General features: G+C 43.2%; 2 protein-coding genes across 2 annotated transcripts in view; one reads left to right on the forward strand and one right to left on the reverse strand.

Annotated features, from left to right (window-relative positions):
• LOC139751519 (uncharacterized) overlaps positions 1–2,771 on the reverse strand; it is a 302,420-nt gene extending 299,649 nt beyond the window's left edge. Inside the window, exon 1 of the mRNA XM_071667018.1 lies at positions 2,594–2,771. Coding sequence (XP_071523119.1) covers positions 2,594–2,668 — 75 coding nt within the window. The 5' untranslated portion in view covers positions 2,669–2,771. The remainder of the gene's footprint in view (positions 1–2,593) is intronic.
• A 265-nt stretch (positions 2,772–3,036) lies between these two features.
• Col4a1 (Collagen type IV alpha 1) overlaps positions 3,037–26,138 on the forward strand; it is a 417,480-nt gene continuing 394,378 nt past the window's right edge. Inside the window, exons 1-2 of the mRNA XM_071667042.1 lie at positions 3,037–3,269; positions 3,491–3,536. Of these exons, the coding sequence (XP_071523143.1) occupies positions 3,205–3,269; positions 3,491–3,536 (111 nt within the window). The 5' untranslated portion in view covers positions 3,037–3,204. The remainder of the gene's footprint in view (positions 3,270–3,490; positions 3,537–26,138) is intronic.

Raw genomic sequence — 26,138 nt, forward strand, 5'->3', positions numbered from 1 at the left:
TGCACACCACCTCGACCAAAACACCCTATATCTGCCACTCTATCATCAAACACATTCAACAAACCTTCAAAATACTCACTCCATCTCCTTCTCACATCACCACTACTTGTTATCACCTCCCCATTTGCGCTCTTCACTGAAGTTCCCATATATATCATATATATATATATATATATATATATGTATATATATATATATATATATATATATATATATATATATATATATATATATATATATATATATATATATATATTATCCCTGGGGATAGGGGAGAAAGAATACTTCCCACGTATTCCCTGCGTGTCGTAGAAGGCGACTAAAAGGGGAGGGAGCGGGGGGCTGGAAATCCTCCCCTCTCAATTTTTTTTTTTTTTTTTTTTCCAAAAGAAGGAACAGAGAAGGGGGCCAGGTGAAGATATTCCCTCAATGGCCCAGTCCTCTGTTCTTAACGCTACCTCGCTAATGCGGGAAATGGCGAATAGTTTGAAAAAAAAAAAAAATAAATATATATATATATATATATATATATATATATATATATATATATATATATATATATATATATATATATATCATAAAACCGGTTTGCTATTAGGGCGGATGTGCGCGCGCGTATACGTGTAAGTGCTTGCTGATTTTTTTCTTCATCAATGTGTACGTCTCACATGGAAATAATTGTTATGGCATCAACATAAAGGAAATTTTCTAGAAAGATCATTAGAATAGAAAAAAAAAAAAATCATCCCGTATGGAAAGCAAGCCTACAAACTTTTAAATGTCTGCCTTAACCCGGATTGGATAAATGAGGACAATATTATGAAATTGCAGGTATTGATATCACTACCTGCCCAAGGGGCCACAACTTCTACGAAATAAACTTTACGTATTTGTTGTCTGTGAGCCGAAACGCCATTGATTGGCTAACGATATCATTACTCGAGTAATACCTTTAAGTATTCTAACTCGCTCAACAAACTTTCAAGTCATATCCTTTACGTTTACTAGAGCATAGATGGCATAAAATCACAAAGGCTCTGTACTGATTAGGAAAAAAAAAAAGTAGAGATAACTGTATACATAATTCTACAACTGAAAAGAAACTGCCGTGCCCCTTTAGTACGTCCGAGATCCTACCATTACCTCACTGAGTGAGTGAGGAAGGATTCAGGTATTTTCAAAATATCGGGGATAATAGAGTCCACCAGAGTAAATGAACTTAGATTAAGAATCAAAAGTCATCCACATACCAGAACAAGAAAGTCTAAGCAAACGAGATGTCATTGCAGAGACGCAGATAACCCCTGGTATGATGCGGATGGTGCAATTATTCCATCAACGTTATATTTCTAGGAAGCACTTTCCAAACAAAAACAAAAAATACATAATACTTTGCTGCATAAATATATGCAGCTCTAGTATCACTGAAGGAAGTAAAACATACGAACACTGAAAAGAAATAGTGAACCCTCAACAGCTCTTCTTAAAATTCCCCTCTCTCTCTCTCTCTCTCTCTCTCTCTCTCTCTCTCTCTCTCTCTCTCTCTCTCTCTCTCTCTCTCTCTCTAAGATTTTGAACCACTCATTTATAGACAAAACAATCAACATTTATCAATAGAATTATATCTAAATCGATATAAAGGTCAAGATCATTACAGTTATGCGATGGGGCATCAAAGGGAGGGGAGGGCCCAAGGGCCATTTTTTGTGGGGTGGAGGATCAAGGAAATTAATAAAATAAAGTCCGACTTTCTCAAAATTATCACAGGGACCTACTCCTGGGGAGGTAAAAGGTTTAAAAATGAGAATATCTGACTTTCCCTAAATTATATCCAGCGCGCCACAGGGTGAAGAGCCCTGAAAATAACATGCCTGAAACTAAAATAATTGTTTAGAAATACATTTTCCGTAAAGCTGCCTTACATTTTTTCGAATGCCTTGAACATTCGCCCAAAAATCGTCTTCTAGGTTAAATTGGGTTATATTTGTTTTGTTAGCGTATAAATCAAACAGTCTAATCAAGCCTAACATACACTAGCCTCGAAAAATGTCGTGGGTAAAGCGGTCATCAGGTGATTTTGTTGGTCCTAGGACCCAAAAAAATCCTAAATGCACACTACTGAAGTTATCCCTGAGTCAGCGAATCCTGTTTTTCGCAAAAACCTGTATCTACTTGCTCATTTTTATTCGCGGGGGAGCTCAACAAAATATTCCTTCATCAACAAAATCATTTCTTTACAAATGTGGACATGTCTATGATAGATAGATAGATATATATATATATATATATATATATATATATATATATATATATATATATATATATATATGATGACGTCGCTTTCAACAAGAGCAGGAGTGAGAACTAGTGCGGCGTCCTTACACAGTAAGGAACATAGGCAAAACTTGATTTGTCGATCAAGCAGTCAACACAACCTTTACTACTTCTGTTTCATAAATCATTATGTAATATGCAAATGCGAAAATGAAAAAAGACTTGAAATGAGAGGCTTCACGAAAAAAAATTAATATACAGATTTTCCTTTTTTTTACGGATTTTTAGCATTCAAAGAATAATATAAAAAGTCCCTTACCTTAGCTTGCGACGTTTCGAACCAAATTAACACATGTAAAACGGGGTAAATTTTAATCAGGGAGAGCCCCTGCATCTTGGGGGATTGCAGTGTCAAGCGCGTCACCGCTGGTGTCTGGCCATAACAGAGAGAATCCGAGCGCACGTAACCGACCTCCTTCTTTCTCCAAGACCGACTGTTTAACCACATAGCCAAGGAGCCCACCCTCTTCTCCTCCACATCAGTGACCAGGTCATCTTTATTCCTTACTTTTATCAACAATTCGAAAAATAGATATTATCTTCTATTTAGAAATAAGCTTCAAGTTTATGTAGAAAGCGTTTAGGAGAGACGGATAATCAAACTGATCGTTAAGAAAAGCAGACAAAATTGTTATGACAATTGGTAGTTGGCAGCTGATAAATTCAGCGGGTTGAGCCCTTAACGGCGGGCAGTAGCTGGGCGCTGTGGCCCCAGAGTGGCTTGAGGCCTGGTCGGAATCGTTTGTCTCTGTCATCCTGGCTCGGGTGTACTAGTGAATCTAGTTTCTCGCTGCCCCGTCTCAGAGCCATTGGCTTTCGGCAGGTGTATGACAAAATTAAGTCTTCTTGTAGTATGGTGCTAGTTTAAGCATGGGTGGAAGTACCGGAGGCAGGGGTATATTTGCCCCAGCTACCTTCCTTGGGGGCTCTTGGCTGTAAGTATGAATATATATGTTTTTGGTAATGTTGTTAAAGAAGTGCTGGATAATTTGGAATTCATGAATACCCTCAACAGTTCACGATTTAAACGCTAGTGATTCATAGATCATCTCTTGATAGGGGGATTACAAATTGTTTTTCGTTGTTTTCATTGCAAATTCATTCTTAACGAAAATTCTGAAAGGTCAAAGCTAATAATAATCTCTTAAACTTACAGGTGTATCACCGTCCTGTTATTCGCTCACCTCCACACAACAGAATCGGTTAGTACTGAAATTTGGCATTGTAAAACCATATACATAGAAGCTTTACAGAAAGAAATAATTTGTCCTGGCTTTGTATAGCTTTCCGATGCATGGTAGTTCCAGTTCTATGTATATGTGAGAAATGTATCTGGAAATTTACTTACGGAGTAGCGTGCAAATGGCGGGATTTTTTTTTCTTTTCTACGAATTAGTTTTTTTATATCTTGGTTATATTTCTAAAAATGCTGCAATTAGAGTTACCTTAATATTATTTATCTCGTATTTTAAGAGGAAAATAACAAAAGTAGGCAGTCAGAAACTGCTTTTCCTTATCCAGATCTCAGTTAACACAAACCGTTTATTTTGTATATTTGTATTGTATTAATGTACCCAGACGTCAGAACCATGTTGACAATGGTTAGTCCGTGTCGTATATGATACAATCCAGATAGGTGGTATCATTCCATTCAAAGCCACAAACCTCCCTCCCATATTATGGGGAAGTTATTGCAGTATGCATGCAGTGCTTGTGCATATTATTTATTGAACTTATAAAGCTACCGTGAGGCTGTCTGCAAATACCTGCACAACCCATTGCATCACAGGTGTTACTGTGCTGTAGATCCATCATCTCTTTAGAACAAACTTTTGAGATCTGAACACTTCACAATAGGGTGAAGTCTTCAGCAATGATATGGTCTGAAACGAATGACGATAGGTTTTGACCCTAATGTGATTCCCCTCATCTGTCAAAGTTTTATCTTTAACTCCGTCTTATTATCTTGATATTGTTCATTATGGTGGCGAGTGAGTACTTCAAGTTTGTTTCATTTCAAGAGGTAGGGTATATTTTTTGTTGTTGTTGCACTTCGTAGTGGGCCATACTGGAAAAGCAAATATATATATATATATATATATATATATATATATATATATATATATATATATATATATATATATATATATATATATATATATATATGTGTGTGTGTGTGTGTGTGTGTGTGTGTGTGTGTGTGTACACTATAGGAATGGGCCATATTAGATAGACATTTTTTTTTGGTTGATTATGTAAATTGCCTTAATTACATGAAAATGAAAAAAGAAAGAGCTTTGATGTATGTCTTTGAATCACGAATTTAAAATTTTATGGTATTCTTGGAAGAACCAAAACATTTTATCATAGATCTATGAAACTTTATTTCAGCGGTTATTGCGTATGACTTGTTAAACACCATTCTGTATTTGGTGACAGTGGGCCAACAGAAAACCATTAGTAGGCCAAATAGCCCACTATCATATGCTAAACAAAAAGGAGGGGGGGGGGGGGGTTGCTATGAGCTGGAATTATGGTGACCGTGATTTCGTATGAATTTCTTATAGTATATTTTTCATATAACTTAGTTGAGTCTCCATTTTTATAGAAATATTCTTCCTGTACAACACGATGCAGTTTTTATGTGGTTGGAGCATTTTTGGGAAAATGGTTTAATAGAAACAAGGAGAATTTCTATATTCCCATGATTTCTTCTATACATCTATTTTTTTTTATTTATTATTTTTTTTGAGAGAGAGTCGTGTGTTAGCCTGTTGTACTTTTTTTTTTTTATCAGCTGAAGAGCGGAGCAGTTACACCGTTGACTTTTAGTGTACACGGAAATAGTTCAGCCTTATGATTAGATTCGTAGGGGAATGTAAACTATACAAGAACTGACGAGTAGTCATGCATGTAACTTAATGATAGAACTAAGTTTTTGTTGAGATTTCCTATTACTTTTACTTAAGTGGGTGATTCAGTCACCTGAGCTGGCTGGGTATCAACCGGACGTCTGTGAGGAAACTGAATTGAAAATTGACTAAAGAATCAACGTAGTGGCGTATGTCTTGGCTTAGTATAATGTCGGTTTGTTGAGCCGATTCGATTTGATTGTCTTAGTGCAGTTGGATGTGAAACATCTGAACCAGGTCGATTGTGTCATACCGTTACTTGATACACTCCAGCTTAAGCCAGGAACCCATTTTTCGACAAGTTCCGAGGGGAGGATGGGTACCTGTACTGGGTGTAGGACTACCACCAGACCCAGGATTCGAACGCTATGGTTGGGGATGATCGTGTAAGAGATATATTTTCACTTAAGTAACCTGTGATACGAAGCTCTGTGCCTTATGATTCCATTAGATACTTGGTGCTCGACTGCATTATGTTAACCAAATTCTTATGACGAGAGAGTTAACTGAACGGTGATGGATAAGACATGAAACTGCTTCGTACGTGGGGTAGAATTTTCTGGGTCTTTGTTGAGGTTGAAAATGTATTTGGATGTTCGTCAGCGAATGTGGAGGTGTTATACATCTTTTATGTATTAAGAGAGATGATTGAATTACCCATTAATGCCAAGGTGTTCATCAGACAGATATTGCTATGGTTTCAGTAATGTCAGAATTTTTATCCCACGCTTTGGTGATATTAAAAAGATCATAGGATGTTTTATTCACAGTCAGGATCTTCAGCAGACAGCGCTTGGATGTTTGATGTTCTTGTTTAAGATGTCAACTTCCTTTTTTTTTTCTAAGATGTCCAGCACACAGCTGTTCAACATACTCTTGGTATGTTCAAGACGCTATATGAATGATAAGCAGACGTTGTCCAGATGTTCATGAAAATTATGTGGATGTTCAGTATTGTGTAGGTGTTCATATTATGTTTCGGGGTTCATTATATACTTTAGAGATGTCTCGGTCATTGTAGGGTTACATGATGACAGAATGTTATGCAGCAATTCCTAGGATGTTGGTCGGTTCTAAACAGCACGGACAACAGGGTTTTGAGCTCATGGAAAAGCAGTGGAGCTTCGAGAGCATCAAGTCTTGATGACACACAATCATGATAAAGGAAGACTAGTCGTTGTAATACTCAGCCTGACCCCATACACTCACAGTATTGATACTTGAGGTGGTGAGGATGTACTCAAGTGGGAGGCCTTATCTGTTACGTGCGGTTGCTAAGGTACGGACAAGTGAGGCTGTTGTCCTTGAGTGTGTCCTCTGTGTGTGTGTGTGTGTGTGTGTTGCTTCGGTGTTTCCCTGACCGAACTCTCGTCATTGGAATGTCTCAACTTGAATGTTTCATTTTGCATCTCTGGCAGAACTTGTTATTTGCTTCATGTGAGTGCATACCATATGTAGCGCATGTTTCATGTATGTGTGTCATTTTCTGTGTTTCACTTATTTCACTCGAGAATATGACTCAAGTCTCTACTTATTATGGCTCGCTCGGACGTATCACATGGCATCATAATAATGGAGACGCATCACTTGCATAACTTAATTGTCTCACTTGTATATAATTTGCATAACGCATCTGAATGTGTTACGAGTTTATCTTTGTCTGAGGAATGTATCATATGTGTATTTCTTGAGTGTTTTTTCACTTGAGCATATCATAACATGATGATGTATATACTGACTGCCTTGCGTGAGTAGATTACATGCCAATCTTTCTGGCGTATGTTGTCTGTAGCGGGAGCTTGAGCTACAAGCTTATTGCTGGAGTGCATCAGTTGACTGCCTCGTGAGGCGTATTAGGCATGTCGCCCTGGATGCATAAGTATATCATTTGATTGGTGTTCCGCAAGTCATTAGTTCATTTGAATGTCTCGTATAACTACTTGACTTCAGTGTCTTTTCAGTGTATTCAGTTAGGTGTTGCATTTTCTTAAGTTTCAGGGGTTTCAGATGTTTAAGTTTGGAAGGTTAATTTGTGTAGGCTTGCAGCAGACACTGAACCCTCCAGCTGTGCTCGTGTGATCATTATGTTTGAGTTTTGGAAGTCTTGCTGGTAAAAAAGGTCCGGGTGGATGACCAGTAAGGTCTGGATGGTCGGATTTTGTATATATCAAGGTCAGGGGGATAATTACGTGTGGATGGTTGACTGTGAAGGTTTGTATGGTCGAATGTTATGATCTGTATGGTTGGCTATTGAACCCTGGATGGTTGAGCATCAGTACTTTTGGGTGATTGTCCGGTAAGGTCAGGTCGAATAACTTTTGAGGTTTGGATGACTATTATCAAGGTCTGAAAGTTGACGGTTAACGTCATGGGTTCTTGCTGTTACAAGCAGTTTGGTTAGTCTGGTTGACTGGTGTGTGTGTGTGTGTGTAGCTAGATATCATGAGTTTGTATGGCTGTCAGTAGATAACAAAGCGGTTGATTTTCATAGGTAATTGAAGCCCATGTTGAAAAAAAGATAAAGATGGCTGAATGATAATAGTAATAATAATAATAATGGTAATTTATGATGATATACTAATAATAGTAATTATGATAATTTATGATAATAATAATGATAATGATAATAATAATAATAATGATAATAATAATAATAATAATGATAGTAATGATAATGATAATGATAATAATAATTAGAAGAAAGAGTGGGAGAAGGAAGGGAGGAGAGTAGATGGTGCTGCGGCCGCAAGAAGAAAGTGTGAATGACGCGTTATGGATACAGCGCGCTGGGCTGTACTGTAGGTGGCGCTCCATCGGTGTGAGGTGCTGGTACTTATTTGAGTGGCATTGAAATTACCCTGGCTTGTGTGTGTGTGTGTGTGTGTCAGTACGTACAAAATTGAGGCAAAGGCATGTTTCTCTCTCTCTCTCTCTCTCTCTCTCTCTCTCTCTCTCTCTCTCTCTCTCTCTCTCTCTCTCTCTCTCTCTCTCTCTCTCTCGTATACTCAATTGAGCATACGGTTGTCATGAAGTTTCCGGTCAACAGTTTTTTTTTTCTTTTGTATTGAGAGAGAGAGAGAGAGAGAGAGAGAGAGAGAGAGAGAGAGAGAGAGAGAGAGAGAGAGAGAGAGAGAGAGAGAGATCCTACCTATGGGCACCTCTGAAGAGATTTTTTGCCAAGATGGTAGAGCTAGCTGAACAGAAGAAGACGACGACGACGAACAAGGAGCGAGGGAGACTGCGACGGAATGGAGATATGCTGGGGCGGCCAGTGACCGCGGTGAGTGGGAGGCCATCAAGAGTCCCTTCAGCACATCCCATCGTCGACCCTCCCTCGCCACGGTAGAGCGACTCCCCAACCCACCCACCCCCAACCCCTCTTCCTTCCCTCCCTAACAAACACATGAACAAGCCGCCTGGTGTCCCTGTGGTGGCGTGTGTGTGTGTGTGTGTGTGTGTGTGTGGTAACCTCACGTCACTGGCAAGGTTGGTTGGCCCCAAGACAGACACCCGGCCTCTTGTTCATGTTGTGTGAGGGAGTGGATTCGTCGGCGGGGGAGAATGGTCCTTTACATTTCAGAAATGCTGTCGTTAGAGACGTCTCTTGTTTCCTTTTACTATTCATCACATAGTTGTCCTTCTTGCTGGTCATTAAGATTCCGTTTGGGCAGTTACGTAGCAGTCTCGAACTGATCATTTGGTGGCAATTTTTCTATCTCTTGTTCTGAAGGTTTTATTTGCCTGGGTACGTGTTGACACGGTCTCAATGATACTATGATTGAGATAGGTAGATCAGCTGAAAGACAAGGGAAGCGACTCACAGTTCATTGACACGAGAGACTCAAAGACCCAAGGCAGGGTTTCCGTCAGAAAAAGCTGAATGCTGAATCTACAAAAAGGGATCAGAATGCATCTGAATAATAAGTGCATAACGTGTAGACTATATGGTGAGTGAGTTACGCACGTAGTGGGTGTGGGAGTGTACAGAGACACTCAGTTGCGGGATACGGGCTCATCATAGCTGAGGCCACAGCAGATTTTGGATGTGGCAGAACCTCGTCCGGACCATTAGTGCCGGCAATCACTGACTGAATTTTGGGTATTGAAGAAACATAGTCGGGTTTTAACGAGGACTTCAGATATGGCCATGACTTGTGTGTTAAGCTCGTGAGTGTCTGTAGACGTTCGATATCATGATCTTCAGCGGGAAAGGAGTGGAAGAAGGAATAGTTTCTTGCAGGACACTCTTCCTGAGACAGTTGAAATAGATGATTTGTGCCTCAGTGTTGTGAGAGTACCTCACACTTGAGAACGTGCGAGACTTGAAACTATTTTGCCAGTTTTTGAAATTGAATGGACAAAGCGTCCCAGTGATAACTAGGGGTGAGGATTACGTGCTGAGGGGGTAGGTAGAGGCAAGTTTCGGGTGCAGTGGTTACAATACATCGACATACAAGGGTGACATATAGGCCCAAGTGGGTTCAGGGAACCCTGGAGGTCCTCGTCCAATTGCCATGATTTTCTTGTTGGGGTTAAATACCGGAGTTGTTATTATAGACAACATAAGCCTCATCGACCTCGCTGACGACATGTGAGGATCTGTTAGTACAAGCAAGGAGCTATTGTCAGCCACGTTGGTAAGCAGGCTTTTGTTTACATGTCAGTCCTTGAAGGCTATAAGGAGTAAGGTGGTCAGGTGGTCGGTATAATGATGAACATTGTCAGTTTGGTGAGGTCTGACGTTTCCAGGTTGTAAAGGGTAGGTGTAAGATCTTCCTTAAACTTCCTAATCATTTATTTGTCCGTCGGGTCATTCCATTTCGTTAAGTGTTCAGCTGACCAACTCCATGTTTTCCGTCGCAGTTTCGCTTTCCAGTAACAAATGATGTTTGATTATTGCCATATCGAACGATACCGTTCTTTATATGTCTATGATTATTGTGTTCAAATGCTGATAAGAACACCGGTGATGTTTTACACCCAGGAGGATCGGCAGCGTACGTGTGACTGGATTGCCTTTTTGTTAATTGCACGATTGTTCCTCATATAGGCTCCTTGTATAGACGATGTGAGTACTGGCCAATGACTCCCGGGTCTCTGGGTGTGTCTGCAGGTGGTAAACAAGGTATTACACTGTGGATTGGAGTTTACATGAGAATAACAGACAACAGGAGGCTTGATTGGCCCACGACTGGTTTGTCTGAAAAAAAAAAGGAGTTTAACTTGACAAGTGTATCCCTAAACACTGGATGGTTCTGACACCACTGCATGGTTCTGACACCAATGGATGGTTCTGACACCTCTGGATGGTTCTGACACCAATAGATGGTTTCCACACCATTGGATGGTTTCCACACCACTGGATGATTCTCACCACTGGATGGTTTCCACACCAATGGATGGTTCTCATACCACTGGATGGTTCCCACACCATTGGATGGTTCTCATACCACTGGATGGTTCCCACACCATTGGATGGTTCTCACACCACTGAATGGTTCCCACACCATTGGATGATTCTCACCACTGGATGGTTTCCACACCACTGGATGGTTCTCACACCACTGAATGGTTCCCACACCATTGGATGGTTCCCACACCACCGGATGGTTCCCACACCAATGGATGGTTCCCACACCAATGGTTGATTCCCACACCATTGGATGGTTCTCATACCACTGGATGGTTCCCACTCCACCGGATGGTTCACACACCACTGGATGGTTCCCACACCATTGGATGGTTCCCACACCACTGGATGGTTCCTACACCATTGGATGGTTTCCACACCACTGGATGATTCTCACCACTGGATGGTTCCTACACCATTGGATGGTTTCCACACCACTAGATGGATCTCACACCACTGAATGGTTCCCACACCATTGGATGGTTCTCATACCACTGGATGGTTCCCACACCACTGGATGGTTCTCATACCACTGGATGGTTCCCATACCACTGGATGGTTCTCACACCACTTAATGGTTCCCACACCACTGGATGGTTCTCACACCACTTAATGGTTCCCACACCACTGGATGGTTCTCATACCACTGGATGGTTCCCACACCATTGGATGGTTCTCATACCACTGGATGGTTCCCACACCAGTGGATGGTTCCCACACCAATAGATGGTTCCCACACCACTGGATGGTTCCCACACCACTAAATGGTTCCCACACCACTGGATGGTTCTCACACCACTTAATGGTTCCCACACCACTGGATGGTTCTCACACCACTGGATGGTTCTCATACCACTGGATGGTTCCCATACCACTGGATGGTTCTCACACCACTTAATGGTTCCCACACCACTGGATGGTTCCCACACCACTAAATGGTTCCCACACCACTGGATGGTTCCCACACCACTAAATGGTTCCCACACCACTGGATGGTTCTCACACCACTGCATAGTTCCCATACCACTGCATAGTTCGCATACCACTGAATGGTTCCCTTACCATTGGATGGTTCCCACCGGATGGTTCCCACACCAATGGATGGTTCCCACACCAATGGTTGATTCCCTCACCATTGGATGGTTCTCATACCACTTGATGGTTCCTACTCCACTGGATGGTTCCTACATCATTGGATGGGTCTCACACCACTGGATGGTTCCCACACCATTGGATGGCTCTCACACCACTGGATGGTTCCTACTCCACTGGATGGTTCCTACACCATTGGATGGGTCTCACACCACTGGATGGTTCCCACACCATTGGATGGCTCTCACACCACTGGATGGTTCCCACATCATTGGATGGTTCTCATACCACTGGATGGTTCCCACACCACTGGATGGTTCCCACACCACTGGAGGATTGCCACACCACTGGATGGTTCCCACACCACTGGAGGATTGCCACACCACTGGATGGTTCCCACACCACTGGATGGTTCCCACACCACTGGATGGTTCCCACACCACTGGATGGTTCTCACACCACTTAATGGTTCCCATATCACTGGATGGTTCCCACACCACTGGATGGTTCTCACACCACTTAATGGTTCCCACACCACTGGATGGTTCTCACACCACTTAATGGTTTCCACACCACTGGGTGGTTCCCACACCACTGGATGGTTCCCACACCACTGGATGGTTCCCACACCACTGGATGGTTCTCACACCACTTAATGGTTCCCATATCACTGGATGGTTCCCACACCACTGGATGGTTCTCACACCACTTAATGGTTCCCATATCACTGGATGGTTCCCATACCACTGGATGGTTCTCACACCAGTTAATGGTTCCCACACCACTGGATGGTTCTCACACCACTTAATGGTTCCCATATCACTGGATGGTTCCCACACCACTGGATGGTTCTCACACCACTTAATGGTTCCCATATCACTGGATGGTTCCCATACCACTGGATGGTTCTCACACCACTTAATGGTTCCCACACCACTGGATGGTTCCCACACCACTGGATGGTTCTCACACCACTTAATGGTTCCCATATCACTGGATGGTTCCCACACCACTGGATGGTTCTCACACCACTTAATGGTTCCCATATCACTGGATGGTTCCCACACCACTGGATGGTTCCCATATCACTGGTTAGTCAGTACAACAGTATATGGTTCCCTCACCCGTTGTTTCATTGCTAAAGTTGATAGGCTCTGAGGTCACAAATTCTGTCAGTCCTAATATAATGATCTGTTTTTTTAAGGAATACGATCAGTTTTCGAAATGTTTCACACATGTCCGGCCATACAACCGTACCTGTACTGGTATCACTTTACCATCTAAATGAGTGCTTGATTGTGAGGAGGCCAGGGTGGGTGTGTGGTCGGTAGAGACAATGTCGAGAATGCACAAGGAGGGACGAAATTTGGGAGGATACCTCACTCACGTGCAGACCCCTTCCCTACAGCAGCATGGCCGCCTCCCTGGGATACTACAGAGGACATTGACATGCCCCAGGCATACTCCTGAGCCCTCCCTTCCCACTCACTCTCCCACCTCCGGCAGTACTCCTCATGACTTACTCCCCACCTTCCTCCTCCCCCTGCTCACGCCATCCTATCATCAATTCTCGCCCACGCCTTCGCCTACCTCGTCCCGGCCCATCCCGATATTCCCAGAGAACTCGTGAAGCTTCTCTTCTGTCTACCCATTTCATATATGAACTTACTCGACCTTACACACAGTGTCGAGATCTGTTAGGGAGTTAAGGTTCACGTGACTGAGGCGAAGTGGTGCCTGGGCTTGTGCGACACGGTAGTCTTCACGGACGTCCACAGGAGGGGTTGGAGAGCGCCATGAACTCCGCTCCTTATGTACGGAGAGCAGCAGCGGTGGGTGTGTCTATTGACCTTGCTGCTGCTGAACTCGACCACTTCCTCTCACACCATGCGCTCACAACAACCGAATTTGTTTATGCCTTTAGTGACGTTCATAATATATAAGGCAGCGGGAATTGATGTTTGAAAAAAAAAAAAACTTGATTAGGAGTTATTGCATGGGTCAAGTCCCTTCCCCTTCCCTCTCAGAGTTTTCAGGAGAGCAAGACGATTGACGAACATGAAATTTGAATTTCGTGTGATCACAGACCAGTGATCTGTCATGAAAAGTATAGCTTAAGTGAAAAAGAAAATGAGAGAAAAAGGAAGTAGGTATGGACGCAAAGCGAATTTCGGCCATTTCAGTTAAGCTTTATAGGGTGTTTAGGTTGGGGGTGGTGGTCGGGGATTCGAGGCTGTGAGAAAGATATTTTATGTAGTGCTCTTCCGTGGTTGGTTCGTTGATGGTTCAAGGACGACTAAGAAGGCTACTGGAGGAAGACAGCGCCCTCTTTGTGGAACCTCACCAGGGATACCATCCCAACCTCGACCAGTCGCGCCCCTGGCGTCATGGTATTTATGGTCTACCTAATCTGGGCGGCAGGCTGAGGGGATGATGAATTGAGCTTGGTTTAGTTAACCTGTGAGGGGATGTTTGGTGAGGGGAAAATGAACTTAAGACTCTATCAGTTGCAGGGAGATCTCGAAGACTTACGGTTGGCAATGTTGTCCCAGAGTTTCCTGAAGCGTGCAGGGTCGGTTGTTGTAGTTATCCCGCACGAACCAGATTGTATCATCTGATGTTAGCTCAGCGTTGCAGGATCTCACTGGCAATTACGTGATGAGCTCTGCTCCTCTGCATACCGAAAGAAACAAAACCCACCGGAGTCTCGGATGTTCCACACGTCCCATATCTGTCTCTGGTCTGTATCACCAGCTCATTTTTCAGTAGCCTAGTTGTCCGCCCTCACCAACCACCCGGGCGTGCCGGAGTCTTGCCCGCTTTTTTTTTTTCTTCTTCTTCTTAAAGGGGAGAAGAGGTTGGAGTTAGTGAGAAGAGGGTTGGGGTGAGGGGTGAAAAGAAGAGGTTGGACAGAAGTATAAAGTCCTGCGTAGGAACTGTCTACCCCTTAGTGCCCCCTCACCTCATACAACTACCCACTCCCAACTTCCCCCCTTACCCCTATCCGTCTCCAATTTCCGTCCACTCTGAAGTCCCACCCAGTTCCTCATAGATCCTACGGTCCAGCACACCCCCTCTCCACCGCCCATTACTTCGTTCCGCCCACCCTAGAGCCTTGCACACCCGTACGAACACCCCAAAAGGAAGTCAACCCCCCCCCCCCCTACCACATTGGCAGATCTCAGCGTACATGATATGATGAACCGCCGAAGTAGAACTCTACATAATGATATGTCCACTGATCCTGCCTTGAGACCTCTAGGTCTCAGGTTTCATGAATTGTGCAGCTGCCTTACTGACAAGGGCGTACTTAAGGACGTCCTCTTCCTTTACGCCGGGCTTTGCATGCTCGTAAACTCCGGTGATATACCGAAGTTTACTCGTATCGCCTGTATCTGCACTCACCACATACACTCAAGAAGGTCGAGGGCCTCTCATGTCTTGCATACACCGTAGCATATGTGGGCTTAGGATTAAAATGATACGCATTTACCGAACTGAGTTATTCCCTTACGTGTTTCAATGTCTTCTTGTAATCAATGTTTATTTTTTCCGCCAGTTTGCTGTAGACCCTTTCATCTCTGCCTGAGTTTTAGTTTATCTCATTCATAAGTCCTAGTATTTCGCATTATTAGGCACAAACCTGTGATCTGCCTCGTCAGTGAACCTGGCGGTAAATATCAAGTAATTATTCAACATTCAACCACAGACTCAGACCTTACGCCACTCATGCTCACAGTCAACACTCACCCACACCTCGAATATCAACATAGCACCAAGGTTATCGTTGTATGAATTCAGCAGCTGGCTTCAACTTGGTACTCAGCTGCGTCATGGTAACGTTCAACATTGATTTCAACTTTAGATTTTTCATTCTAAAAACTTCAGCAGCCGACCTAACCATTTTCGGGCGTGCCCTGTGCAGAAGCTGACGCGACTTGATACCACAAGATCTGCCGTTGATCCCAGTATCCGGTCGTCATTGAGGCATAAGTACAGCAGTCGTGACCTTATTTCGGTAAGCCAAGGCACGTCTGGAGGCTGTGGTCCTTGAGAACCAGCAGCGTCCTTGGTCGCCTGGGATCCTGACGGAAACTTGACCCGCTCATTGTAAACAAGGCGGCCGCCCTTCGCTGCCAAAGTTTAGTCTAGGACCAAACTGTTAGTCGAACATAATCATGTCGAGGTTGAACTACAGCAGTGAGGAATGGAGTTTATTTGGAGTGAAAAGATAACGAATTCCTACGTCTGGACTGATTTTACGTTTATATATATATATATATATATATATATATATATATATATATATATATATATATATATATATATTTCATACTATTCGCCATTTCCCGCATTAGCGAGGTAGCGCCAAGAACAGGGGACGGAGCCTTAGAGGGAATATCCTCACCTGACCCCCTTCTCTTTTCCTTCTTTTGGAAAATTAAAAAAAAAACGAGAGGGAAGGATTTCCAGCCCCCCGCTCCCTTCCCTTTTAGACGCCTTCTACGACACGCAGGGAATACGTGGGTAGTATTCTTTCTCCCCTATCCCCAGATATATATATATATATATATATATATATATATATATATATATATATATATATATATATATATATATATATATAACTTTTTTCTAAAGATAACGTTTCTAATCATCCTTAGATGGCTTAAGATTTCTCCATACGAAAAGATAAAAGGTTCCTCCATCATTCCACGATAAGATGGAGTGAACACCGACACTAACTTCATCTCATTTACCGTTCATGTATCGTTTTTTACTGGAAATATATCATATAATGTAGATAAATTCTGGTGGGTTTCGCAGCATGTGATGTAGTACTATTTTTCTTAGAGCTTACTAGTATTAATTCTTATATAGATACGTTTATATACCTTGCTTTAGCAGATTACTTGACTGAAAGAGTTTAGTAAAATAGACCAACCAATATTAGTGTTATAATGATCGTAAGGCATCCTTAACAACAGTTCAGAAATCCTGTAAAATTCAAAGTTTGGTGGTGACCTAATGTCACTTTTCTTCCTTCCGGTATCATATATATATATATATAGAGAGAGAGAGAGAGAGAGAGAGAGAGAGAGAGAGAGAGAGAGAGAGAGAGAGAGAGAGAAACTAAACATAAGGTTATAAGATATGATACCTTATCTTCCTGTTCCCCTTTATGTTGTTATGTTAATGCTGGTGACATAGACTATGACATGAATTAATTCTAATACCCTGTCGATGACACTGGTAAAGGTTTGCAGTCTTGTAAAAGTCAACAAAGATGCCGCAGCGAAAGTATTAGTGTGTACAGTATTCGTCACGCTTCTTCAATGGCATCATTTGCCAATACAAGGTAAGCTTACTGGAGGTTCAGAATTTATTTTAACCAAATGTGATGCTTATCAAAATCTTTTAATGTAGATTTAGTTGCTCTCTAAAGTTGTAATTTTAGTAACTTTTCTGCCAAAGTCTAACCTAACTTTAGTAACTTGTCTGCCAAAGTCTACCCTAATTTTAGTAACTTTGCCAAAGTCTAACTTCGGTACTGTTCATCGGTGTATACAGCTGTGTAAACAGTTTAGCACATTGCAAACAACGTCCCAGATTTAACCAGGCAACTCCTCTGTGGGTAAGTTTTACAATAAACTAGTCAAACAACGCCTTGGTAGAATGCTAAACGCTATACAAGCTAGACAACACTTCAGCTGGCCTTAAAGCTAGAATACATACTTGCTACATAAATTACCGGACTGTAGGGCTAATTTCAAAGCAACAACAACACCGTAGCAGACGTGAAGCTAGGTAGTATTTGTCACCTCAAACAACTCTGTGGGCAGAGGTAACAAACGTTAACTCGTCAGAACGCTGCAAATGATCCAACTGTAAGCAGATATTCATCGTGGGCAATTAGCTTTAGACAGAGGCAATAGTCAGGAAGCAGCGCAAAAAGCTTTGAATCCAGTTCACCCAGATTATATAATATTTCTGAGAGGACAGAGTTTGCAGAAATAAACTACATATCCCAGGAAAGATTCGAAGCGTAGCTCATTCATATACCTCATATACGAAGTTTCAGTGTGGAATCCTTCCTGGTTCTCCTTGCACTTCGTTGTTTATTGATTCAGTTGAAAAGGTTTGTTTGCTTAGCTAGGGCTGTTGATTGTCATGACTTAAAACAATCTAAGGATCGTGTAGACTTAAAACAATCTAAGGATCGTGTAAGTTTTGCATTGCCATAACTCTCATGTAACTCTTCTAATTAGTTTAACTTAGGTTCCCCCAGCTACTTTGATGGTATCCGCCGATTAGACCCTCTGTCGTTGCTGTGAAGTGCATGGACGTGAAATGCAAGAGTAAATAGCACTCTCGTTTCACGATCGTAATTTTGTATAGCCACTGACTGATCTTTTGGCTCACAGATCGTGATGGAAACGAACTGTGTATTTCGATACGCTGGATATGCCAGTGAAAGTTATCTGCTGGTATGATGTGATCCCACAGCTTGTAATACAATTTTCCAGATGTTATATACTTGCGAGTCCCATGTGTGAAGTAAACTAAGTGCCGGTTACGCCATGTTAATGTGCTCTTGGCCGGATAAAGTTGAACATACTACCTTATATATATATATATATATATATATATATATATATATATATATATATATATATATATATATATATATATATATAGTCTCGCTCGGAGGTTTATTCATGATGATAGCGGGTTTACTCAGTTGTAAACCATTTTCAAGAATGATTGATATAAATTTGACAAACAACAGATTCAAGAATTTGGGCTATCAATTTACTGCACCGCTATGTCTTCCTGATCTTTGATTCGGGTGACGTGATATGTTCTCTGATCTAGTTTGTGAAAGATTAGATCAGTTTATGGCGCAGGTTAGCAATAGATAGTCTTGTATCAGCCTACCCCAGGGGCTACATAAAAAAGTAACGCGTGTGTCTCTCGTCACAGACACTCGATTAAAAATCCCGCTGGTAAATAGCTCGCCCAGAGACGTCTTTCAGCAAGGGAGGATGTGTAAACATTTACACATACGAGACGATTTGTAAACATTTACCCATACAGGTAGGACTACTTTCTCTCTCGGTACTCTAACGAGACTCGACTTTAAACAGTGTCAGTAAAGAACACATTCCTAGAAGCTTTAGCTGGAAGCTTGAACCTTATATGCTCCCCGTAGTAACTCCTCCAGTACCAGGCTGGTTGTCTGCCCTGATGGAGACCAGACTTTGAGGTGGTTTAGGAAGAAACAAATATTTGTGTGTGAACTTCCGGCGCGATGCGCGCGTCTTGAGCCCTCATATTTATTAGCTGGAGGAAGTAGGTCATTGCTAGGAAGAATAAGATTATATGTATATGATATTTTACTGAGGTCCATGTGGCACATTAAAACCAGGGATTGTTAGTTGAGAGATGGAAGTTATATCTGACAGTGTTTTATGGTAGTGACTTACGGAGGCAAGATATAAATAAATGAAACGAATCAATGTCCAGATATATACTTTGTCTTGGTGTTGAAAGTGTGCCGTAACTTGGTTTAGCATTATTCTGCAGGTCTCTAGTGAATATAGGAGAGGAGAAACCACGAAGGGTAAAAATAGATATGAATATCCTTGCCATTGAACTCGCAGGGCCTTTCTTCCGGTCACAGTCCTCGGAACCCGAATATATATATATATATATATATATATATATATATATATATATATATATATATATATATATATATATATATATATATATATATATATATATATATATATATATATATCCTGAACATACACGAGATAGAGTGAATTGGGGCGATATGTTATACAAGGGGCGACGTGCTGTCAGTGGACCCAACCAGGGAATAAGAAGCAACCGAAGGAAACTGCGGAAAGGTGTGTAGGGCCTGGTTGTGGATATAGGGACGCAGTTGTGGTGCATTACACATGACAGCTGGAGAATGGATGTGAACGAATGAAATGTGTTTTTTCGTCTGGCCCTGGCACTACCTTGCTAACGCGGGAAACGACGACAAAGTGGGAGAGGAACAGATGTCTTGGGTGCACAGGGGGAATGTGTGGAGAGGTTATTGTTTCTGAGTGCAAAGGTGGGTATGTGTCATAGTCCCAGCGATGCTGTGTGGTTGTGAGTCACGGGGTCGTTGATGCTAAAGGTCAGAAGGGAGTAAATGTATTGAAAATCAAATGGTTGAGTACAAAATGGGGTATGAGGAGGGCTGAACGACATCGTAAGAGAGAGGTATAGTAGTAAGCAGAGTATGTCTGAAACAGGATGTGCCGAAATGGTTCATACATATGGAGAACGAGTGAGGAGAGAATGACTAAGACGATACACGATTCAGAAGTGCAGGGAGTACACGGGGCAGGAATTGCAAATACTTACGACGACATTTTGCCGAAAGGCAGGGAGGGCTAGCGTTTATCGCTCACCACAGGGGGGTTAACATTTAGCGCTCACCGCAGGGCTAGCATTTAGCGTTCACCGCAAGAAAATCTAAGAGCTACGAAAAACGAGTTGCGTGAGTTACGTGTTGTCAAGCGTTATGCATGAGCTTATTGTGTGAGATCATTTTGTAGACTGAATGCCAGCAGCCCACATGTGGGAGTGGTAGAAAGGAACGCCAGCAGCCTGGACCAAAGGAATGAAATTTGACAGCCACTGTCACTTCTCAACCTAGGGTTAGACCGAAGACGAGATAGAAGAATGGGATGAAAGATGCTTTGAGTTTTCGCGGTCTGAACCTTCAGGGGGGTGTGTGGGGCGCTGTTTGTGATAGAACAAAATGGAGCGAAGTGGTGTACAGGGAGTGATGTGCTAAAATAGGCTGAACTCGGGCATATGAAGCGGTCAGGTGAAACCAGAGTAAGGTCTTTGGAGCTTGATGGTGATGGTTCTCTGATTTGGGTGCAAATGAGGCCATTTGAGTATTCCTGGTGCTACCTCTCCCAGCGGGGAAACGTGTCGTAGAAGGGGCGGGAGTGGATGGTTGGAAATCCTCCCTTCTTATATTGCTTTCCAAAAGAAGGAACTGAGCAAGAAGCCAAGTGAAGTTTTCCCTCTGAGGCTCTATCATCTGTTCTTAACGCTACCTCGATCATGCGGAAAATAGCGAGCATATATATATATATATATATATATATATATATATATATATATATATATATATATATATATATCCATCACTAGACCTCTCCCTCCAAAACAACTTCATAATCAACCTCTTATCCCAAATAGAAATACAAAGCTTACCTTTGCTTCACACTTCAACCATCTCTGCTCACGGACTTCCCTCTCTCCCAGCAAACATAACAGCGACAGGACACATACACACTAAAATAACCCAACATACAGTACACAATTACCCCACTAACTCAGTCTCGCCCGGTGGATGTGGCCTGCTTCCTGAACGCTGCGAGAGCCTCATAAAGATAGAACTCATGGGTCAGGCATTGAATTTAAGCATCATAGTTCTACCCTTCTTATGATGAGAGAAAGAAGCCCTTCACTCCTGACTTTTTAAGTGGCATATAAAACTACTGTGGTTTCGACACACCCTCGCTGTGATCATCGCTCCGATCCCGCTCCTCGTGTGAACGTTCTGGACTGCAGGTTTCACCGAGGCTCAGTGTCTGACTGTGGCGCCCCCTAACCTTGGTCGGTCCTAAGTTGCCTGCGTAATTGTGTCTCCGTCCCTGGCAGTGAGGTTCATGGGTGTGTCTTTTGTTATTTACGCTGCTCGGGTGGTTTTGCTCCTCCGTCCCCTTATGGTTCTCCTACCGCCCCCCTGTGATGCCACCTGTAAAGCTGGTTCTGTATGTGTCCCAGGGCTGCCTTATCGTAAGATGGATATATGACTGTTGTATAGTTGATACTGCCAGGATAAACGTGACGGACGACACGACCTCGCCATCTGCCAGAGATGTGGCGCCTCTTAGTGTATCCATCGTAATATATATATATATATATATATATATATATATATATATATATATATATATATATATATATATATAAGAAGGGGTAATCGCACTTCAGTAGGAGTTTAGATAATTCGCTGTGTAGAAACTTTACACAAAATGTTATAATAACGGAGGAAATCCTCCCCAGCTGGTGTAAACAATTCACAAAGTTTCAGATCCCAACACAAGTACCTGGGCTTGAACACCATCTTGCACAAAGGTGCTAAGATGCATGTGTGCGTGTCTCTGTGCTCGTGTTGGGATTTGAAACTTTGTGAATTGTTCACACCTGATGGCGAGGATTTCCTCCGTGAAAAATACGTCGTTTCATTAAGGGAAGTCATATGAACTCTTACTAAAGTGCAAGTACCTTTTCATGAAATATATATATATATATATATATATATATATATATATATATATATATATATATATATATATATATATATATATATATATATAGTGTGTGTGTGTGTGCATGCTTTGTTTAGTTACTGGGAATAATAAATTCGAGTGTACATTACTTGGAATTGTTCCTCCCGTCGTGTTAGCCAAGAAGCGCTATCTGTAGGCTGCTGGAGGCGAGTGTAGAGTTTTATAAGTGAAGTCATGTCAGCAAGGAAGACGTGTGGGCGTGGGCGTATCATGTGACTGTGTGGCAACACACAGGCCGCCACCCCACGCCACTCGGGCCCACGCACGCCCACCTACGCCCACGCACACCCACCCACGTCCGCTCCTGTTGCGTTTGGTTGTCTGCTGAAGGTCAGGATAGGAGCGGAGGAAGTACGAACCTTCCAGCCAGAGACGGGGAAGAGGTACATTGTGAGGCATTGACGAAGGTTGTATAGTAGGCTTTAGTCTTTCTTCTTCTTCTTTTTTTTTTTTTCCTCGTGTATGGAAGGATAAAACTGTAAGGACAATTGAAAAGAGGAAAATGTATTTTGTGTATATTTTGTGATGTTTATCTTGTGTTCGTCCGTCAGGGAAGAAAGTGTCGTTCGTTACCGCACGATGACGAGGGATGACCCGAAGTTTCGGAGAATTTCTCAGAAGAACAGATGTTCCTAAGACATCTTCAGCGTTGGCCGGTATTAATTAGCGGCCAGTTTACTTTGCCAGCTATGCTTCATTCTGTGTAGCGGTGAGGAACATGACCCAAGCTCACAAGTGGTAGATGGTTCTAACATGGTGTTGTTACATAGTTGGTTCATGTAGAAAGCGGATACAACATCAGATTCTCAAGTATCTTATAAACAGTGAAATGTTGTGACCATCTCTTGCTGGGTTGGTTTAGATCCGTCTTTATTTCTTTTCCTTTCGCAGCCTCAGACATGATGTAGTGTATGTATGTTCATATCTCTGGCCACAAACTTCAAGATTTCTATAATCAATATCTCCAAATACACTAAGGAGATAGTAAAGCTGTTCTCCAAGCTTAAATCTAGCAGTGACAACATAGTGTTACTGTCTCCGTAACCAAGTTTGACTTGACACATTGAATGGTTGAAGAAAATGGATAACTTGTTGCTTATTTTCATTTTCAAGGATCAATCTTTGTTCACTTGCTGAGAGAGAACGAAAAAAAAAAAAATTTAAGGGCGTGGCCTTTTTCAAAACTCTTAAGGATCAGATCAAAGGCTAGGTCTTAATAACGTAAGAGTCGTACCGTCGTGCTCAAGGGTCGCACCGTCGTGCTCAAGGGTCATACTGTCGTGCTTAAGGGTCGTACCGTCGTGCTCAAGGGTCGTACTGTCGTGCTCAAGGGTCATGCTGAAGGGTCGTACCCGTCGTGCTCAAGGGTCGTACCGTCGTGCTCAAGGGTCGTACCGTCGTGCTCAAGGGTCGTACCGTCGTGCTCAAGGGTCGTACTGTCGTGCTCAAGGGTCGCACCGTCGCGTTTAAAGGGTCGTACTGTCGTGCTCAAGGGTCGTACCGTCGTGCCCACGGGTCGCGTCGTCTGGTTCAAGGATTGTTCTGGGGTTGATAATGGTGGCAGGAGGTGTGTGGCCTCACGACCGCCGTCATGTACACTGATAAGATGATCCAGTTTCAAGGTTACAGGTGTTGGGGGCGGGGCAAGAGATGGGAGAGAGAGAGAGAGAGAGAGAGAGAGAGAGAGAGAGAGAGAGAGAGAGAGAGAGAGAGAGAGAATAGATCACCGGGAGGAGTGAGAGAGAGATCTCCGAGACGGGGCAAGAGAGAGAGAAAGAGAGAGAGAGAGAGAGAGCTTTTGGGCGGGGAGGCAAGAGCTGTCTACTGAGCGGGACAAGAGAGAGAGAGAGAGAGATGAAGGAAGCGGAGGAAGAAGGAGGAGATCTCTGGGGTTGTGGAAGAGATAAGCCTCCGGTGCGAGGAGAGAAAGAGATCATCTGGGCGAGGGGAGGAGGAGATGTTGGGGTTGCGGGTCAAGACACAGGCCGGGGTGGGGCGTGTGTCCGTGTTGTGAGGGGAGACGGCATGGTTTCCTGCCGACACCCACGCCACTGTATTCGTCGCTCATGCCACTTCCTCCATCACCCACGCCACTTTCTTCATCACCCCTCGCCGCAGACTCCAACAGCCACGCCACTTTCTCCATCACCCATGCTACTTTGTCCATCACCCTCGCCGCAACACCCACGCCACTTCCTCTTACACCCACGCCACTTCCTCCGCCAACCTCGCCACAATTTCCAACACCCATGCCACTTCCATCACTCCCATGCCACTTCCTCCATCACCCATGCCACTTCCTCCGACACCCACGCCACTTCCCTCATCATCGTACCTCATGTTAGCGATCAGTGCCACTCTCTGTGGCTGGGCCTATTACGTAGTGGCTTCCTTACGTATTGTAGGATGGAGTAATACAGGCATGTACGTATGGGTAGTGGGAACAGCTGAGTGAGCGTGTGCGTATACCACTATATGTACGTCAGTGTTGAGGGTATGTGTGTACCACTATATGTACATCAGTGTCGAGGGTGTGTGTGTGTGTGTGTGTGTGTGTGTGTGTGTTCGTATTTCCCTAGCAGGAAGGGAGTACTAGTACATGACTAGGATCCTTCATTTCCACTGAGTTAGTCGCTTGAAAAAAAAAGAAAAGAATCTTGCGGCTGTCAGTATGTGTGTGTGTGTGTGTGTGTGTGTGTGCACTTTATGGCGTGTAGTATATATATGTGTTACAAGGGAAGAGTTTTAAGGCTGATATTGCCCCGTTTCATAACCTTTATCCACCCGCCATATCTTAACCTTGTGTATACATCCCCCCCCCCCCCCCGCCAGCTTACGTAAGGCACCCATTAGGGGGAGAGAGAGAGAGAGAGAGAGAGAGAGAGAGAGAGAGAGAGAGAGAGAGAGAGAGAGAGAGAGAAAGAGAGAGAGAGAGGAAGGGGGCGACTATCAGTAGTATCAACCACACACAACAGGATGATGCAAGCTGTTGTAATGGTGAGCCGTTGTAAGCGAGGGGGGGGGGGGGTTGTGGGGGTTGGGGGGGAGAACAAGTGGGGCTGAACCAATAAACATGACGAGGGACTGACCCGGCCTGACCCCCCCCCCTCCCCCCCACCGCCCTCACCCCCCCCCCCCCCCCCCCCCCCGCGCCACCACACTCTCTCCCCCCCCACCAGCAGCAGAGCCACTCTCCTCCCTCCATACCCTCACCCACCACCCCACCTCAAGTTAATGCAACACTTGTTCCCACTGGAGAGGCTGCTGAGGATATATTAGCGTCGAACGGCTTGTAGAACCAACAAGTAGAGGGCGCCGATGGACAGCCTTTAAGTGGTTTACAGCATACTCGTCAAACATAAGACTCGCTCTCACCACCACAAGAATAAGGCTCAGGCCACAGGGTTTGAAGGATGAGATTTCACCCTTGCATCACACTGGGGGGGTCTCCGGGAAGGACCAATGTTAACACCTAATAACATTGTGCAGACGTGGTACACAGAGGTGCCCTAGGTGACATCCCAAGCTCTCGTAGCCCAGCATCAAGATAGCTCAGAACTTAAAGAAAGTCTTCTTGTCGCCATTACCTCTTGCCCTTAGGATAGATGTAAACGGATGTATAGTCGGCACAAATATACAACAGTTTGTGCCTCTGTGTATGTATGGTTACGTATGTAAATGTGTGTATGTGTGAGTGTGCTTATGTGTAATTTCCTAATTGTAATACCTGTTTATACTGTGTGGTGAAAGACTTCTAATCTCTTTTGGCGGCCCCCATCACATGAACATTTGCTGTCGTACAATGAGTCTGTACACTGTTGGTATTGGCCACATCCTCGCTTCGTTTTCTCATTTCTCCGCCACTCTTGTCTCATAAAAGGACTTTACGTGTAATTCTAACAAGTTTCTTGCTTGATTTTATCTGCCCCTCTGGTTGTTTTATCCCTTCGTCTT

The sequence above is a fragment of the Panulirus ornatus genome, chromosome 11 (genome assembly GCF_036320965.1).
Source record: "Panulirus ornatus isolate Po-2019 chromosome 11, ASM3632096v1, whole genome shotgun sequence".
Taxonomy (NCBI): Eukaryota; Metazoa; Arthropoda; class Malacostraca; order Decapoda; family Palinuridae; genus Panulirus; species Panulirus ornatus.